We start from the raw sequence: 20017 nt of genomic DNA on the forward strand, positions 1-20017 counted from the left end.
GGCAGATCATTCTCACATCCCCTGCACTGTCATTGTCTAGATCACTTTCCCGCCCTCCCTGTGCTTTCCCCAAGACCAGGGGCTGTGTTTTTGATATTGCATTTTGTCATTGAGAGATATAACAGCAGCATAAATCCCAAGGGTGAATCAACTTTTACTTTCTCTACTTTCTCTCTTGCTCCCCCAAATTACTATTCCTTGCCTAATTTGCTTTTTATAATGTTGAAGGGAAAAAAAAAAAAAAAAAGAAAAAAAAAGAAAAAAAGTGGTTTCCCACTATGAAGGATTAGCGCAGATTATGGTGAACAGTGTTAATTATAGGTGGGTAAAGAGAATAGTGCATCTCTCCAATCTGTTCTTGATTTCCCCTGTGCCTGTCTGTCTGGTAATAAGCCTCCTTTAATCTGGCAGTCCCCTTGGTGAAATCAGCAGCACGGACAGCAATATTGATTGCTTCCGAGAAACCATCACAGCTACTCAACCAAATTATCTTTGATCTGTGACCTTTAATGTAATTACTGCAACATCAAGGCATTTCTATAAATTATTAAAGAACTAATATACTTCATCATCCAGCTACTCTATTATATGTAAAATAAACAATCACAAGTAAACGCCAGAATTTGAATTGTCCGACACTTGCGAAGTGCTCTTTACACATACATACACACCCTGCTACGTTAATCTTCATTTTTCAGCAAGACAATTTCAAACTGCCCAAAACAGCCTAATTCGTTTAGATGAAGAATATTTAACTAATAATTTTATGTTTTAAGTTCCATTCTTGTTGCTTCAAAATATCTGTCACTATTCCTTCCCGCCCAAAACCAAAGTGCTATAAAGACTTTATTAATCAACACATACCTGCTTGGAAGTCTTTTGATTATTCCACAAGATGACTTTATGTCCCACATATAACATAAAAATATGTGAAACATATTTCTGTCATCTTACAAAGCACATCCAGAAAGTAATTACTGTAAAATATGTGCATGTAGCCACTCCACTAAAAACAAAGTGATACATAGCTAAGAGGCAAAGCGTCTGAATCTGGACACGAACTCCTCATGCCTCACTATTCCATACATCAGCATTCATGTGCATATTATTAAAAATGACTCAATTCTGTGTTTTACAGTACAAAGAACACAAACAAGAGCTTGCAAGAGCAGTTAAATACACAGTTTACTGGGGGATGGGAAAGAAGTGTCTTGATTTGATGGCTCACTGTAGTACTATTTTCTTTTTTCTGATACAAGGTTTGTTAATTATTTTTGATACCTCCTCAGTAGTGCTGTTTGTGTCACAGACAGTAGAGGGTCAAGAGAAGGTGTTATATATGTGTCATTTGTGAACTCATGTGAATGAGGACTTAGACCCCTGACCTTATGAGTGCTTTTTATTTTATGGTGATGAACTATGCTTGATATTGTTGGTGCATGTTATCAAGAACAGTCAGGTAAATCATAAATAATTTTCTGCTACTCACATAGGAACCATAAAACAGTATCCAGGCATGATAGTTTATCAAGAGACAAGGCTGGTTTCCTTAAATAAACTACAGTGACATCATTCAGAAGATGAGTTCAGAAACTTGGCACAAATCTGTATGCAGAGGGTTTGCTGGTGGAAAGTAAACCTTTATCCTGAGACAAACAGAACTGGAAATAAAAGGGATGAGAGAAGTCAGTGCTCAGAACTCTCAAAAATTTGGTTGTGATTTTAGATAGAGGTTTCACTGTTGCCAATTCAATCAGATCCTGATGTGTCACCTCAAAGTGTAAAACAAAACAAAAAGGCTTCTGAAGTCAGCATGGCCAGTATAGGTTATATGTGATAGAAATGACATAAAACAATGAGGCAATGTCTTGCCTGTAGTCTAGAATCATTCAGTATAACCTCTGAAGGAATTCTTGATCCTAATACAAAAGCTGGTTGAATTTTGCCACTATCCAAGTCAACAGTTTTGACTTTAAGTGTTTTGTGATTCGAAAATTCAGACTGAGATTCAGAACTGTGGACATACAAGAAGTAAAATAAATAAATAAATAATAATAAAAAACAACAAAAAAACCAGACCAAACACTCCCCAACTCTGAGCCCTTAGTCTCACTAACTCACTGTCTTCTTGAGGATATTCCCATCACACATCTTCAGAATGAGATTTTAACCTCACAGAGAAGATATGACCTCCATATGCAAGGAAGTGGTCCGGCTCTTAATGAAGAGAGCAAACAGCCTCAGTGAAAACAATTGGAATTCCAATTAATATCTTTTAAATACACCACACCCTATTCATCACAAGCGTATCTCTAGTTTTGATAAATGCATACTTGATTTCAAACATATTTCAAAAAAATTCATGTAAAATGTTACATGAAACATCCCTAGTCAATATATTTTCATTTTTTGTACATCCAGTTCTATCTTTCAGAGGAGAAAGAAGTAAAAAGAAAACATCTCCTGTTGGGGGGGGGGGAAATGGGAAAAGATAAACCACAAGAATCAAGATACTTTCAATCTGTGGCTAACAAATTTCTAGAAAAAATAATTCAGAGGGAGTTGTCAGCTGACAGAAATGTATTTTTAGGGAATGAAGTATGTATATATTTACATAAGGTATGGCCTTTAAAGCAAAGATAGATGTAGATGAGCAAGTGCGTGGGCATCTCCATACTGGCAAGGTGGCATAGAGATAGGTAAATAGACGCAGAATGATGGAAACAAGCAGAGCAGAACTAACACTTTCTTCAGAAACATAGAGCAAGTGATGTGTCTTAGGTTTTGTAGAAAGATAGGTTATGGGTGCGCTAGACTCAGTCACTCAACACCAACTAATAAAGGCAGACTTTTGGATCAATTTCCTCCCAGTTTAGATGCAACCTGTAACCCTCAGGATCCCACTTTTATTGCTTGATCACTGACTTTTGTTTCATTGTGAAACCAGCTCTATTCAAACCACAGGAGTGCTGCACTCCACTGTTTCAAATCCATGTACCCTGGCTGAATCTAAATAGTCTCCTTATCTCTCCCTCCCTCCTCCCGGTTACTGCTAAACTGGAAACCCATCCCAGCAGGGCAGGTCTTCCCCACATAATGCTGATTCTATTTTTAGTTCTGCTTGTGTTGTCTGAACCTTGGATCTTGCTCATGTGAATAATTTTCCTCATTATCTTGTGTTCGTCTCTCCTCTCTCTCTTTTCTCCTTGTCTCACCGCCTTTCCAATCTGCTACAGCTGCTTGAATACTAAAGTAACTGAGTCAAACCACTTTCCCATCAGGAATATGTTTTCATTCTGTGATAACTCAATAATGTGATCTGTTTCTTGATTTCTTGCTGCCACACCTTGCTTCAGAGAAGAAAAATAGTAAGAGGTAGCACCTGGTGAGCACTTCTAATATTTCATTGTAGTGGTCAGAATCCTAAAGCATTTCCTCAGCTGAGTAAGGCTGGTAGAATCCAGCCCATAACCAATTAATTACCGTTTTCCTGACTTTTGATAAGAGCAAAAAGCTTTTCATTTTGTGCATGGAAACCGTTTGGGTGGGTTGGTGCTATCTTGATTTTATTAGCACAATGCAAATAGTGAATCATCCGAGCAACCAGAGACGTTACGCTTCCAAACCCAAGATGACAATTCCATATGTAACCCATTTTAGATTTTAAAAAAAAAAAAGAAAAACACCAACAAAAAGTTATCAATCTGGACTCACCCCCGGCAGTGTCTTCTGCTCATGCAGTGCGCTCTGGGCCTTTAGAGCAGACTCCCTTTCGCAGTATGTTAGGAAGGCACAGCCTGTGAACAAAAGACAAAACCTCAGTAAGAGTAATGTTTCATAGGTGATCTGTTTAAAATTAAGACATAGAGCAAACCGCTTTCCCATCATCACCCCAATCCCAGTAAATCAATCATAAAAATCGCTCTTTGGTAGGTTAGTAGTAAAGAGTCAAGAAACTAAGCTATCATCATTTCCTCTGAGTCCTGATGAAAAGTGAGCAACAGTGTGGCTCTGAGTGCTTATTTTTGTTTGAATACATGCTTAAGTGTCAAATACAGAGGGCTTTACAGGATTATGGATCTCAAAGCACCCACATGGTGGCAAGGTAGGGCATGAGATCCCACTCACACTCCAGTAGCAGCACTGCGAACAAGCCCCCTACTGTGATATCACTTTGAAGGTCTCATGCCCTTCTTTTGTACCAAGCACTTCAAGTAAAGGGCATACAAGGACTTGGGACTTCCTACTGCAGAGGACTACGCCTATTGTTTAGCCTGACTTGCATCCACAAGTAGTCTCCCTGTTTGCATCACACCAGAACGCCGCCACCCTGCACTTGCTGTTGCAAGGGCTCATTGGCTTCCAGCCATGCATAAGACAATCACAGCAAACCCAAAACAATCAGTCCAAAACACCCATGTTGCTTTACAGATCATTAGAACTTCAGAGATGCTCTAATGGATCATGTTTTTGATTCTTCCAAAAAGTTATCAACTACAAAGGCTAAAGCCCTATCGTGGTAGGGCAGAGCAAAACCCCTGCTCTGCCTTCTCTCGCCGCTTCCATGCTTGCCTTCTGGTAAACCTGGTCAATGTTGCAATGTCTTAAGTCAGTTTTGTGTGTGTCTGATGTGATAAGATTATTCTTTCTTACTGCAGTATACTGAAAACCTGCCAGTTCCTGCAGCAAAAGAAGTGCTTGTTATGCACAGGACATTTTCTCCAAAGTTACTACAGAACGTCTGCAACCTCGCCAGCTCCTTGAAGTTGAGGTATCATATCTTTCAAGGTTCAGGCAGTATGTCCATCAAACTGTGGGCATCTTCTAAGAGCAGCACAAGTACAGAGAGACTGCCAAAGAAACAAACGTGTCCGATAACCTCATCTTGACCCAGACATCTTTTCCCCATGCATATAAAAAAGTATGCAACAGGTGAGTAAACACTAGACTATGAATTTTTGTTTCAGTTCTGATCACCACTGTGATCTTTTTGCCCACACAATGTTCACTGTTTTATCCAAGTTGATTCCTTAGACAATATTACTGAAGAAATACGCACTTGTTCTTTTATTCTTTACAATGTTTTTAATAGATTAGTACACACAAGAGACTATGGAGATTATTTTTTTTTTTCTGTAAACATACACATATAGTTTCTTAAAGATTGTCATGTGGAAGTCACATACTCCTCTCACAATGAAGCTACAAGTTGGATGAATGTTCCAATTTGGCATGGAAAAAAAAAAAAACAAACAAACCAAACAAACCAAACCTATTTTTGCCCTATTTCTTACCCTATATTGTTTTCTGAAGGTCTTGTTCCTTTGAGTTTACTCAAGCCAATCACGTTTATTATGTCTCAATAATTGAGACTCAGAAGCAGAAGCTGACAATCAAGGAAGGAGAACTAAACAACAGCAAAAGTTTACATACTTTAATTGGAATTATTTGGATTTGTTCCCCTCTAACTTTAAATGGGTGAGTTTTCAGTTAGTCTGTGTCTACCAGGGAAGACAAAGAAACTGTGGCAGAGAGTTTACAGCTAGTGGAAGTAATGGCTTGAAAAGGATCCTTAGAAGTCACCCATAGCTTGATAATCAAATGGAAAACTATGCTCAAATTTAATTTCAGTGCTAAATCACAGGCTGAGAGCTCTCTGTTGACTAGACACAATAAGAAAATCTCCCTTTAGTAGCAGACGTGGAGCGGCTGATACAGTCTAATTAGGCACATCATAGTGCACTGTTATAGAGATAAACTATGCAGTGTAAAGCTCCCATAATGATAGCTATATTTTTCTCCTCATTGTGATGGCCATGACAACAGTTCAGGGTAAAAATGTCCTGCAACTCCTATCATATCATGACTGGAATTCAGACTGAGTAGACAGAAGACTATTCCTTTCTCAAGGAACAAAGTTTCCTTCCAAGATCCACATAAAGTATGCATGGGGGTAAGTTCTCATCAGGGAGAAACCTCTGTTAAGTCCTCTCCAAACATGTTTGTGAAAGTGGTAGAAGTACCAAACTCCCAGAAACAATACTTAGGAGAATGTGTCAAAATATCACTGATTTCCCAAACATAGTGTTAAGGACAGAAAGACATTGAAATGAAAAAAAAAAAAAAATCTAGTCTCTCACAGGGTCAGACAAAATAAAAAAAACATGTTTTTCAGGTGCAGTAAATGGTTTGTGGAGGTATTTCTTTTACTTCTTAAAGATGCCATGCATATGAATTACACTCTGTCCCACTCTTGTTGGGCAAAAAGTAATTTATTTAGCAAAAATATTACCTCATTTACTTTAAGTTAAACCTGATTGTTTAAAGGCAGTAAAGAAGTTCCATCCCAGCAATGGGCCGTTGGAATAAAGTAGATCTTAATGTTCACAATAGGCCTCAAATCTGAACTTGAAAAAGCCACTTTGTGGGTTTTTTTGTCTTCCTTTTACTTATCACAAGATTGCTCTATAATGCATAAATCCAGCATAAGCTAAAGTAATATATTTTAAAAACATTAATATGCGGTTTGTGACAAAAAAAAAAAAAAACAAACCAACAACAAAACCTTATCTATTATTCTAACCTGCAAGAATTTCCATATTTCAGATCTTTATACATTAGGATGAAAGACAATAAAATGCCTCCCTGCCCTTAGAAACATCAAAATACTTGATCTGTGCTTTGTATTGCGATGCTTAATGGAATTACAGCTGTAGCACCTCTTTTAGGTGTTACTTTTCCTAGGCTACCTCTTTCAATGTGCATCCATATGACCCCTCCAAATATTCTTCCTTCCTGGAGAACGTTGCTTAATGAACACATCACTGAACGCTATGGGATACACTACAGGATACAAAGCCCTAAACAACTGAGTCTTAAAATAATGTCCTATGAAGCATCTATATTGGGTTTTACAGAGACAAGTCAAACTGGTGAAAAGGGTTATTTTTTTCATTTTGATTTCCCAGATGGAAAACCATTTCAGAACAACAAACTTTCCCCACTGAAGCTTTTGATTGTGGACAGAATCACTTATTTCACTGAAAAAAACACCTAAAAAATATTTTGATAGTAAACTCTTAAGTGGCTCAACTAAGCAGCTCACTTGCCATCAGCTGTTTGGGCTGGATGTGAATCTGACTTCTGAGTGAAAGGCTTCATATTCCATTACAAATCATTTGTACAATCCAGGTCCCTGGAACAGCCCATGTTCAACACTGAATATTTCTGAGCACATCTCTTAAGGAAAGATAGGGTGAAGTCTATGCATTATTTCTGTCATCTACTTGTGTGGGTGATAATGACCGAGTGAATAAAGTGCTTGAGAATTATATCTGAATTTGAACAAAAAAAATAATATCTAATTGACTAATTATTGATAATGAAGGACTTGGTCCTAGCTGTTCCTAATTTCAATTCCATTTCTCTCAAACATGCCAAGTTTTCCAGACATACGTCAATCAGCTAAAAGATGCTTTGTTCAGATTGTGTCTTTCCAGCTGTTCATTTGCTACCAGTGGACAGCTCTTTGGGCTAGCGCATAAACATCTGGAAACTCCCAGCTGGCAATTAACTCTCAACCTATTGAACTGCAGTCTCTTGGAAACATGAGGACGTATCAAGTGGTCTCCTGGGAAACAAGGTTGTTAAAGAGAAGGGGGAAACAAAAACAAGAGCTTGAGATGGAAAAAAAAAAAAAAAGAAAAAAAAAGTGCTCTATTTTAATTTTACCTCCAGGGAATTCAATAAGGTAAATAATAATTGCATAGAATACAGATGGATAATGATCATACTTACAGGCAACTTCAACCCCACAGTAAGTCTCCTGAAGATTTTGCACAAACCTGGGAGGCAAAACTGTCAGGAGACACATTCTGAGCTGAACAGAATAATTCTGGAAACCACCTCACCAGTACCCAGTTCATCCTGGGACAAATGAAAAGAGAGTTTCACTTGACATCTCAGTGCTTATTATTTCAGTGAATCAGTTGACTTTCAGCCATTTTAAACCAGTGAAGTCTTTCTGACCAGCTAAAAAAGCACTGGTCACCAAACTCAAATTTAGCTATTTAAAAATAGTTATCTTAGGGTCTACCATCAATGACAAGACATTCATTTCACCTAGCATAAAGGAGAGGAATGGAGTTTTGTAGAGGCTTGTCTTCTATATCAAGTGTAAGAACCATGCACAACCGTCGCAGGTGCAGGCTTTTAGCTTCAAGGTTGCATGTTCACAGCATCAGATTCCACCTGCCACCTCTAACCTCCCAGTTACCTCAAGTATATGCATTATCTGTACCTTAATTAATCCTTGTTATATATGGTGGGAGATGAAGATGATGTATACTGGAGATTATTAATAACTGTAATTAAGGGCTTTTCCACCCTTTTTTGTTTTATTCTGGCAGACAGCCATGGGTATCCTGGCTCAGTTTCTCCTCTTTGCCCATTGTTTAGATCAAAGAACAAGCACTTAGTGACTTATGACCCCTTCTTTGTGTGATGTGTTTTGGTGACAACTTATGATTTCATTGGAAATACATAACCTCACACAATGCATGCCTTTAGCTTTTCCATACATCTAGACCCAGAGGCATTGTCTAAGAGCTAAACAATAACCAGAACATTTCCAGTTATTTGCTGTCTGTCCGAACAAGGTCCAGTCTAAATATAATGAAAAAAAAAAAAAAAAAACAAACAACACATTTATATGCTTCAACAGGCTTTGGGGAAGGCCTTTCTTTCTTCTAATCTTTCTGGGCCTATGTTTACTCTTTGGCATTATGAGGGAAAATTAAAAAGTTTGTTAGATGCTTTAAGACTCTTGGATGAAAGCCGAGAGCAAAAGCAAATTCTGAGCTCAGGGGTGTAAATCCAGTCAAGGGGAGAGCTTGAATGTAACTCGGCAGAACTACGCAGTTACACCAACATAAAATTAGGTTTGTGATTTGACCCATGATCTATTGCCTCTCTCGGAAGAATCCTTGACTCAGCCACTGACATCTGATAGACTGGTGATAATCCAGAACAGTTAGGACAACCCTGGATTTTGAGAAGGTTGGCTCACATGGTCTAAGTCAGTTTTATGTTCACAATCATTTGTGATTATAGAGTATGCACTCAAACAGTTACCACAGCTCAGCTGACAGGTGATAACTTCTGAAACAACAGCCCTTCTGATACCTCTAACTGTAACTAAAATCAGAATCATTGCTCAAGAAAAGATAAACCTATCACAAGGCTGTAAGAATTTTGTTGTTTTTTTCTTTTTATAATCAATAAATTAGCTTCTTTGTTTTAGTTAAAATGATATTCATTAACTTCAAAGGTGAGGTTTTGTAAATTGGCCATCCTATATCATTTAATGTTAGGCTCCTGTATAACACGTGAACTAGTGAACAAGATACCCTTCTGTTAACAGTTACTCAAGGAAGACCAAAGAAATCAATTCATAGTGTCTACTACCGTAGAACCTTTTCCCCTACCACCTTTAATGTACCTAACCTCCCAAAGGCCCAAGGCAGAGAAGCCAAGAGCTTTACTCCAGCAGCACACTATGGAGTTAAAGAAAGCAAACTGCAATTCAAGCACAACTATCCAAGACATTCATGCTGTATGCAGAAAATAGAGGAGAATAATAATATTGCATACTGTAGACCACATGCTAGAGGTCATGCTTCAACTTAAGAATAGCTACGGTCTTGTAGAGGAGCTGCTCTGAGAGAAAAAAACCTGCATCTCTGGGAAATAGGAAATCTCAACTGGTCACAGCTCTGAGCATCTCATTTAGTTATTCTTCAGTCTCTCTGTGCCCTAATTACCTTTAAAACATTTAGACCAGGGTGTACAAGTTATCTGTGGCAGACCAGAGATCTGTCTCCCACCTTCCAAGCTCTAGGTTTGTGTTTAAGAGAGGTCTTCTGAAAATAAAACAGTTCCTTGCTTCAAGATTCAGGGACCTGTTACACAGAGAAAGGTTGTACACTTAAGAAAACTCTTGCCTTAAAATCAACATCTCAGATTACGTCTCCCAGGTAAGATTTCAAAGTGAAAAAGAAATCTTTTTTCATTCTAACTATCCTAGCTCTACATGCCTCGTTTTGAAACAATTCTCATTTGCTCTGTCTACAGTGGACTGCCCAAGGTTTAATCACTTGAGGGTTTCAGAGATTGAGCTGAATTTTCTTGAGGGGGACACAATCAATAAAGACTTTTGGAACGGGAAATGTTTTATCCAATTTCTTCATCTGGTTCTCTCCCAGTGATTAACTACCTTCTGACGAAAGTTAACATCTTTGCTGGTAAAAAACACTCACTTGGCTGGAACTTTCTCCATCTCCCCTGCTGCACAACTACTGAACACAAACTGTTTAGAGAAAAAGATAGGAATAAAAATCTTCCCAGATATCAGCTTCCCTGTCAATTATATTGCAAGGCAGATTAACATCCGAAACGCCCTGCTGTGTGGAATGCTAATTTTCTTTTTCCTCTTACGTTATTTTCTATTAACTATTATGATGCTGTCATTTTTCTACTATAGATAACTTGATAGGAGTCTGTATGCAAAAGCATACATAAGACATGGTCATATACACCCATGAACCAATATTAAAAACTAAATTAAGAGTCCAAATCTGGAAATGTAGAAGTTGAGCATATTTACGGAATATTAGCTCAATATTAGCTCACTTAAAATGCATTTATGATATCTCAAAATGAGACATGGATATGCACAATCAAAATCAGAGTCCTTCCTCAGACTAAGCAGTGCTTAATTACATTTAGCAGCATCCAGGCAGACAGCAGAGAGACTTCAGTAACTGTTAGTGTATGTAAGCATTTCAACAAAACACAGACAATGGTTTCATCTTGATTTTTGATAACAAGTAGGTTTTTAATGAAAACACCAGTTTTAAAAAGCCAAAGTTTCTCATAGGAAGTTTCAACGAAGTATTTCACCAAGTGTTTCTCATCCCCTTGATACAATTTCTGATCAAAGCCTACAGCAAGAGGAACTTATTCCAGGACAGTCAGTAGTCCAGACTCTAATCTGAATCAAGCAAGCAGGGTCTCAAGCCCAGGGCTTCTACACATCAGAGCACATGGCATTGTCACTAGCAGAGCCTGGAGGGTCCATCTATTTCTTATTAAGTAACTCTACCTTGCCTCCATCCCACTGTAGAATGGGAAAGCTTTTGGTCTTTCAAACCTTTTTCCTCAGGATGAGGGAACAGTTTCTGGCTCTGATTCACACAAGGACAAGTTTCTCCTGGGGTCTTGAAACTTTCTTGCAAGTTGCTTTGAACTATCTTTTGCTGATGGGTACACTGAAGATAAGGTACAGAACGAACCATTGATTTGACATAACATATACATAACATATACAAGGTCCTGTTTTCCCATAACTGTCAATATTTTAGCTTTAAACTTCATCCTGATACTTCTGAGGTACTTTTGATCATCTAAGCCCAGGTCAACCCAAGATTCACTGCTCAAGTTTCTGCAAGTCTAGCCATCCAGAATATTTTACTTCCCAGAACAGGTGTTCCATAGACACAGCAAATTGTCAATGAATAGGCTACCCATTAGAGAAGTAAGAGTGTAGGATAAGGTAGTTGTATACCAAAGAGATTGTTGGTGTGCCTAATGGGGCCTGCAAATATCTCATGCTTTGCATTACAGTAGAAAGCTTATTTTAAAACAGACCAGCCTCATTTCAGCTTCTCATTTGTTGCCTAATAACTGTGGACTCCATGTTGTAAGAAGAGATGCACGCCCTCAGGCCCTATCCATCAAACAATTAGGACATGATTTTGATTTTCATGTATAAAAAGGCTGACTTCAACGTGAAACGCATGATCAAGTGGTTGTGCAGACCAAGCAAGACTGCTTCCAGTATTTCAGAACTTAGTCACTGGTGATAAAGTCACGGCCAATCTCTAGGGATCACTCAAGTGAGGATGAGAATAAGTAGGTTGCAGCTTCTACTCAGTAAGGAAATGTAAAGTTTAAGTCAAAATCCTGATTACCTCTAAGCTTGGCTAACTTCAACCTACCTATTACTCCAAAGAAAAATCTGACGTCTTTCTGTTCGCAGAAAAAAATTAATAATAATAAAAAAATACGGTGAAATCTTCAAGAGCTGTTGTTTCCAGTGTGGTGATAAAGGAAACATAGAAGGTGGGGTTTTTGTCTTGCGATTCATTGGCTAAAGTCGGGAATACAACTAGAAACAATCCTGCTGTGAAAACACTACCACTTGCATTCAGAAAGTTATGGGTTAAGCCTCCTTAGAGTGCATGCATTAATTAGGCTCTGTACCTGCTGTTCTGGGTCCTGCCTTTTGAGTTCTTTCTATTGTTAGCAGCATATGAATAACTGAGTGGATTTTCTAACACACTTAGCTGTTTCAGAAACTTTTCCCCTTCTTCACTTGTTTTTGATTTTTGGATCCAGTTCTTTTGGGGAGACTTCTTCAAGAATTCTCAACTAGTCTCCAGACAACATTCACTTCGAATGCCTTGAATATGGGCAAAACAAACCTAAACAAAACCATCTTTAATCAAATTAGACTGTTCTGCCACATAGAACTTTTTCCAAGCCTTGCCTTTCTGCATCCACATAGGGTGGTGGTTGTTCTTTGTTGGGTTTTTTTTGTTTGTTGGTTAGGTTTTCGTGTTTTGGGGTTTTTTTTTACTGCTTATTATCTTTCACCAGGGTGAGGAACATTCTTGGAAAAAGAACATCAACTCTGTGTGCAGGAAATGTGTTTGTACTGTAAAAACATAAGAAAATTTGGTATTTTCACCCTTAAAAAAAGCCAGGGCCATGCAGTGAACATCTTTGATAGTATCATCAAATTTTTAGTTATTTAGGCTTTTGTCTCAGGGACATGCAAGTAGCCTGTTCTAAATACAAACTTGTACATGCTCCAAACAGCCTCATATTCTTTCTTCTCTGAGACATATGTCAATATACACTTCTGACATTTCCAGCTCAAGGTTGAAAGCAAAAGGTAATGAAACAACTGCAGAAAAGAGCTATTATTAGACAATTTCTAGCCCATTCAGATGCAGACTATTGTAATTATCTAGCTAGTTATTGTTCTTACCAAGTTTTCCAGCCCACGTTTTTCCAATTCAAGAAGCTCAGATTCAGAGTGAACCTTTAAGACACCTTTCAAAAATCAACCTCAATACCCTTCTTTTACTTATGATCCAGTCTTTCTCCTCACCTTGAATGCAAGAACGATAAATGGGACAACATTAGAATCTCTTTGCTAAGTTCCACAGGGTTTTGTTAAGATTAAATTCAGGCAAGTACATCTGAAGCCACCTTCGGACTTTTATGTTACAGATCAAATCCAAACCCACAAAGAATGTATTTCCTAATTCCAGCTGATACAGAAATGAAAATCTTTAAGCAGCAGCTGCTCCTGCAAGATGATCATCCTGAGAGTGGAAGTCTCCAGAAACTTGTAAGAGTCACAATATGAGCCAGAGAAAACTCTACAATACCAGCTGGCTTCATGAGATTTCTGGAGACAAATTTCAGCTGTCAGAACAATTAACATCCAGGCTCCCATAACCAGATGCTTTTTTCCATATGTTTTGACTTTGAATAGTTTTTTCTATCCTCTAAGCGATGTTAGGAGCAAACAACTATTTGTCTCTTATCTCCTATTTCTTTCTTTTTACCCTTCTTTCGCAGTTTGACTTGTTCATTAACTATAGGCAGTGGAATAGCATGTAGTAGGATCAAGTTCTTCTGCAAGAAGCCAGAGATGAAGTAATCTTAATCAACAGACCTCTATATACTTAGGGCTGAGCACCACAAGACACATACTCTGTGGGTATGTACGAGAGAGAAAGCAAGGTGAAATGAGCGTTCTGGGAGTATGGCAGGAGAACGATGGCAAAGGCTTCTCAAAAGTCCTATCTATTACAGCATAAGAAGAGAGGTAGGTATCAAGAACAACGGCCTCCACTGCTTCTTTGGCAAAAAGTTTTAAGTGGAGCCATTGTTGCTTTGTACAGGCTTGCTTTAAGCGTCTGGCTCAAGTATAAATTATTTAGAAACAAGGCAAGGCATGCAATGGCTGGAAGAAGATTTAACTGTCTGTCCAAAGACACACAAATAGTTTGTAGTAATGGTCAGCCTTGAAACAAAACCTCCCCAAGACTCTACCCAAAGCTACGAACACCTATCATTCTGCTTCTTTTAAATGTGGACAAATTCCTGCATAGACTCTCAATACATTATGTCCCAAGTAGATTCTCTCAAAAAAGTAAACTGGAAACACTACTGTCCCTTGCAGCCGGGGGCACTTTCCCATCCACTGTTGTGGGACTGAGTTCCTGGATAAGAAATTAAAAACAAACAGTACGTCAATTTAAGTCTTAAACTTCCAATTTTTACAGAAGGTATAAAGATGTAATCTTTGAAGTGAAAAAGAAACACTGAAATTAATTACAACATGATCTGTGTAATTTACAAGGCTTCAGTACACTGGGTTTAAAAGGGCTTTTGTCAGGGTGAAGTGAAAGAAGTACAATTTCCTGATGAACAGACAACACAAGGCAAAGTGTGTAATAATCACTACCGGACAGATATTTTGATCACTTTTTTTTGTTGATTAGCTTAAAAATTAGTGAACAATGAGTATATATTAGATTGCTTCAGTTAAATATTTGATAGACCTCACAGGAGAAATTTTTGTTTTGGGAATTGGGTTCATATTAGATTGGATGAACAGTGTACCCCTCAAAGCGCTGAGGACTGGCAGGAGGAAGGTGCATGATAAATGTCAGTTCCATCAAGATGGAAGAGCTATCTAGCAAAGCAGATATGATCTTAAATTTAAACAGTGCAGCAACAAAGATTTCACACATTAAGATGAATGCAGAATGAATTGCAACAGATTCTAGAGGGTGCTGAGCCCCTTAATAACATGCTCCGTCATCTGAACCCCTGCTGGGGAGGATTAGCTATGCCCAGCACCTTGCCTCATTCAGGTCTTAAAATACAGGTGGAGAATAGCCACAGAGGCAAACGTCTGAATGTTCAACAGGACATATAAAGCTGAAAGGCAGTAATGTCAAAAGACATTTTCAGATGATAGTGGACAACATCACATACAATAGTGTGTATGTCACTTCAAGATCAAAGACACCTCCTTCCTTTGGTGTCAATAGAAAATCCACATCTAAAATGATCCTGTCAGCTATGATCATCTGGAAGTGTTCAGAAACACATGGAAGGAAAAAAAGGAAAAGAAAAGATAGAATTCAGAGATGAGCAATAGAAATTCTTAATGGGCTGGAAGGACTGACTTATGCGGGAAGATTAAGAGAACTAAATATGTATAACTTAGGTAAATGACAACTGAGGGGGATGGATGATAACCAGCTACAAGCCTTGAAGGTGTAAACACAAAGTATCAAGAAAGGTTGTTCAGGGTGATACTAGAGAATGATAACCAGGAGTGACAACACAAAATTCAGCACAGAACATTTAGGCTGAGCATCAGGAATGCTTCCTAACTGTTGAGAACATCAGTGTTTTCTTGCCCCACACAGCCCCCAAGATGGCTTTTGCATCTAACTGATCTGTTAGTCAAGAATATATTTAATTTATTTTTTATTTAAATTTACATGTATAAGTGTACTGCATGACCATATAACCTAAGGTTTTCCAGATCCTACAAGTTCAGGAATAATAGAGGCATTATCCCTTAAACATGGTTGAGTGAATGCGTGTGTGTGTTGTGAACTGTTGTGTGTTGTGAATGTATGTGTGTGTGTTGGAGGCAGTGGTGTAGAAGAGTCAGGGAGGGAAAAGGCAGATAGAAGAGTTAAATCAACACGGGGCGGGGGCTGCCCCGCAGTGAAAACTTTTAGCTCAGTAATTTTCCAACATCTTTCATGCCACTGTTCCATATGAGTGTCCTGTAAACTTTTTGTCTCCCTATTCCACTGTGAGGCATAAGGAGAGAGAAATACTTGCAACCCTAGAACAGAGTCACGACCACAGATTCTTAGTCAATATAGGACAATTGCAAGTTATAAAATGGAAGTTTATGACCCTACAGAAGGTAAAAGTAAACATTACTAACTGTGTCTCCCAGCCATTAGAGCAAATCAGTCCTTCATGGAAATTTTATTACTCAAGTCACCTGAAACCATAAAAAAAATGCATTCAGAGGGCCTCCATTCTTTTGGGCCCCCCTTTTCCCCCCCCCCCCCCCCATTTCTAACATTTATGATTCTATCCAACAATTTAACGTATTGTCTAACCCAAGAGAAAGCCCATTCTTTTAAGAAACCAGTTTCAGTAACCTGTTTTGGTGAAAACAAATCAGAATGTCAACGGACTGGGATGGAAAGGTGTATTAAAATTCAATCCATCCATGGTCAGCTGGGCAATTGCCTACAAATTTTAAGGGGTTAGATAGGGCTCAGCAGCCAGCCAGCCACCAAGTAGTTCCTGAGCGGTGTATTTTTTTTATTTTATAAAGATCAATTTCAGGGAAAAAATGGAGAGTCAATTATAAAAATAGCAATTATACTTGGTTGGGTTTTTTTTAAAGGTTTAATATGACATCTTGCTTGATATTTATTTCTCCACTAATTTAATATAGATGAAAGAATCTCTAAACCAAGAATGAACACAAAGGCATGTCTGTACCAACAGAATACCAGCAAACAGTTCCCAATGGGAAAGTATTCAGACTGCAGAGCAGTCTTCATAAAAGAAGCTAGTGGAAGCCATTTTGCCCAAGACATTAAAAGACAAACGAAAGAAATTTCTAGGAAGTCTCCTAAATACAGTGACCTACCAAAACTTTCCCTGTTACCAGTCTATGAATCACTGGCTAGTGGATGCCAGAAAACTAACACATTAATGATGTGGATTCACTTTATTATTTTTTTCCATCAGGAAAGACAAAAATAGCAAGCCAGCTGCTGAGCATCTCTGAGAGGCTGAAACTCACTGGAGAATCCATGCTGATGTCAGAAAATAGGAGAGTAAAGTTTAATGAGTTAAAAAAAACCAAAAAAAAAACCAAAAAACCAAAAACCAAACCAAAACAAACAACAAATAGTATTGTCTTCAAAAGGAGTGGATTAGAACATTATATAAGGATGATGTTACTAGGTCAGACAAAGTCCATCTCGTACAATATCCTGTCTCTAACGGTGGCCAGAAGCAGATGCCCCAAGAAGAGTATAAGGAGAGGGTGTTCACAGTGCCTCATGTGGGTATCCTTCTCAGTCTCCAGTTTTCGGGCTCAGGGACTTCCGGGCCAAATGCAATGTCTGTGTATACAGTAATCATTTGATGAAACTGAATCTCTCATTTTCCACAGACATATATTAGATATTAACATTTCAGTTGCTGGTTTTCCTGTAAACAGATTTAAGAGGTTTTGTTTGTTTGTTTTGATTTATAGTGAATAAGTTTTCCAGGAAAAGTAGCAGACTCCTGCAAGCTGCAATCTAAAGAACATGCACCATAAAGGCCTGCTTCCAGGACCACCTGTAACCTGCTTTCACTGAGCAGTCCAAAAGGTGAATCAAGAGGTTACATCTTTAGAAGTGTGACCCACAGGGTTCCTAGTATCTCACCAATCCATTTACACACAGCCAGGGAACCTTTCAAGACACAAGTAGATCAGCTGGCAGAAGCTTTGAGCTGAAGCATTCGTTAAATATTTTGGTTCCAGTAAATCAACATGGCTTTATACAGGATTTCTTCTCTAGTTCTACCTCTGCTGATAAACCAAGTTTCTCATGATGATACCTTCTGCATGACAATAAGACAATAGCCACAGGAATACCAAATATTATTCCCCTGACCCCAAGAAAAAAAATTAGATTATATATACCACCCCTAAAGGCTACAAAATCCCTGCATGGTCCTTACATTTTTGAGAATGAAAATACAAGATTTTCTAGGTTTGGTTTGTTGAGGTTTTTTTGTTTTTTTTTTTTCTTTTTTCTTTTTAATGTAAATCAGAAGTCAGGAAACATTAGGATTTAAATTGCCTCTACAGCAAAACTACATTAATATATGTATGCTTTATAGGAGTTGTCAGTTATATGATTACGCACTATTTTTCCATTCTCTACTCTAGCTTCTGTCACTGGACTGTCTTTGTTGTGTACTTGTACAGACCCTACCAGATCAGCGTTCTCATCAAAATAAATGCATGCAGCCACTTTCTCCAGTATAACTGAAGTAATTCACCACCTGAATTGAAACATGTTATATGATCACCATATGATTTAATTGCAACAGATTATGTTTTTCAGGATACATAAATGTTACGCTATAGCAAAGAAGGCAGGATTCCTTACCTTGGGAAAGAATGAAAAGCTGTTATTAAGCATCCCCAATACTGGATGTCTCCAAAAGACCCCTCTCTTCCTCCCAACACCTGACATACATAATAACTCTTCTTCACACCACTCAGACTCACACAGTATTTTTTATTTTTTTTTTCCCCTCTAGATTCTCTATAAAGATTTCAGAGATATATTACCAAGGACGCATCCTGTAAGAATTTAATACCCAAAGATAATGAGGACATGTTTTGTTGATGCTTGCTTCAATTTTAAATGTCTTACTAAATTTAACAGCTAAATGGACAAAATTTAGCATATAAAGCTTATGCAATATCAATACATTGCTTTGATATCCATATATTATGATTTAACACGGCAGTGTGATAACACGACAATTGACAATTCATGCTCAGGTTTGTCCAACTGAAAAGCATTCTTCAGTGACAACCCACTGACACACTGGACTAGGGGCTAGTCTTTGCAGATAATGACTGTGTTACTCTACCTCTTGTCTTTGCCCTCCATGGAATACAGCCAGGTATCCACAAAGTCTCTCATCTGCTCTGCATTACCATGTCTAAGACTTTCACAGTTCTTGAGCGAATGCCCTGCAGCCATACCACCACCCCTTTGGCTATGATTCCTGCAGAACTCATGAAACTCTGTGTCCCCAGAAGAACTCCACTTGTAAAGGCTCTACTCGCAGCTCACAACCCACACCAAGAAGGACTACGTGTTACCGGTCTTTCCCCTCACACATAGTTTTGCACTGGATGTTACTTTGTGAATGAGAGGGCAAGCCAGAGCAACTTGCAGCTACTCTTTCTTCTGGTTTTGGTCGGCATTCAAGAACCACGTAGGTCTTTGCAAGGTCAGAGACTGCCTGGAAAGGCAGCAAGTCAGTGGTCATCCAGTGAGCATCACATGACAGGACATTTTATGACACATTGAAATGCACATCCAGGGGTGTTGCTATTCCAAAATAAACATTCAAGATCTCATAACATTCCTTCCTTCAAGCACAAAAAGGAAAGTACAGTGGCTTCATCTCAGTGTGTTGCTCTAATGCTGCATCCAGAACATAGCCTGTGCAAAGAGGAACATTCAAGATCAAGGAAAAGGAGTACCATTTTGTACCAAGAGTACCAAAAAGAGTCTGTTGTGAGGCCTCAGCACAAAGAGGGGTACCATTCCCTACAACTGTATTCCAAAAGGTGGAATAAAAAAACTCAAGACAGAGAAATATTACCAAGTTCGTGTTTTATGCAAGATCTAAGAGCTTGCTCTGTCTGCCTAGCAAAATGGAAAAACACTCAGCATAGACAGGATTGCTAGCTACATCCCCACAGTAAATATCAAGGAGAAAAGAAGAAGCATTTAAAATAAAGGACAATGTTGCACAAGGACAAATAAGTATAAATTGACCATGAATAAATTTGATTTGGGAATTAGAAAAAGGTTTCTAACCATCAGAGGAGTGATGCTCTGGAACTGCTTTCCAACAAGGATAGTGAGAGCAAACGACCTAATTAGTTTAAAGATGAGGCTCGATAAACTTATGAAAGGGATTATGCAATGTGGTTGTCTGCAATAGTAGGGAACAGATCCTGATGATCCAGGATTTCCTCCCAGTCCTCTGTGCCAGGCCGCATCCTGTCAACCTAAATTCT

At 38.4% G+C, this 20017-nt stretch overlaps 1 protein-coding gene across 1 annotated transcript in view; it reads right to left on the minus strand.

Moving 5' to 3' along the window:
• Positions 1-3699: 3699 nt before the first annotated feature.
• The window catches only part of LOC104285632 (CUGBP Elav-like family member 4), a 92130-nt gene continuing 75812 nt past the window's right edge, over positions 3700-20017 (minus strand). The window contains exon 2 of the mRNA XM_009884100.1: positions 3700-3797. Within this exon, the coding sequence (XP_009882402.1) occupies positions 3700-3797 (98 nt within the window). The remainder of the gene's footprint in view (positions 3798-20017) is intronic.

This window comes from Charadrius vociferus, unplaced genomic scaffold (genome assembly GCF_000708025.1).
Source record: "Charadrius vociferus isolate BGI_N301 unplaced genomic scaffold, ASM70802v2 scaffold24, whole genome shotgun sequence".
NCBI classification, from domain to species: Eukaryota; Metazoa; Chordata; class Aves; order Charadriiformes; family Charadriidae; genus Charadrius; species Charadrius vociferus.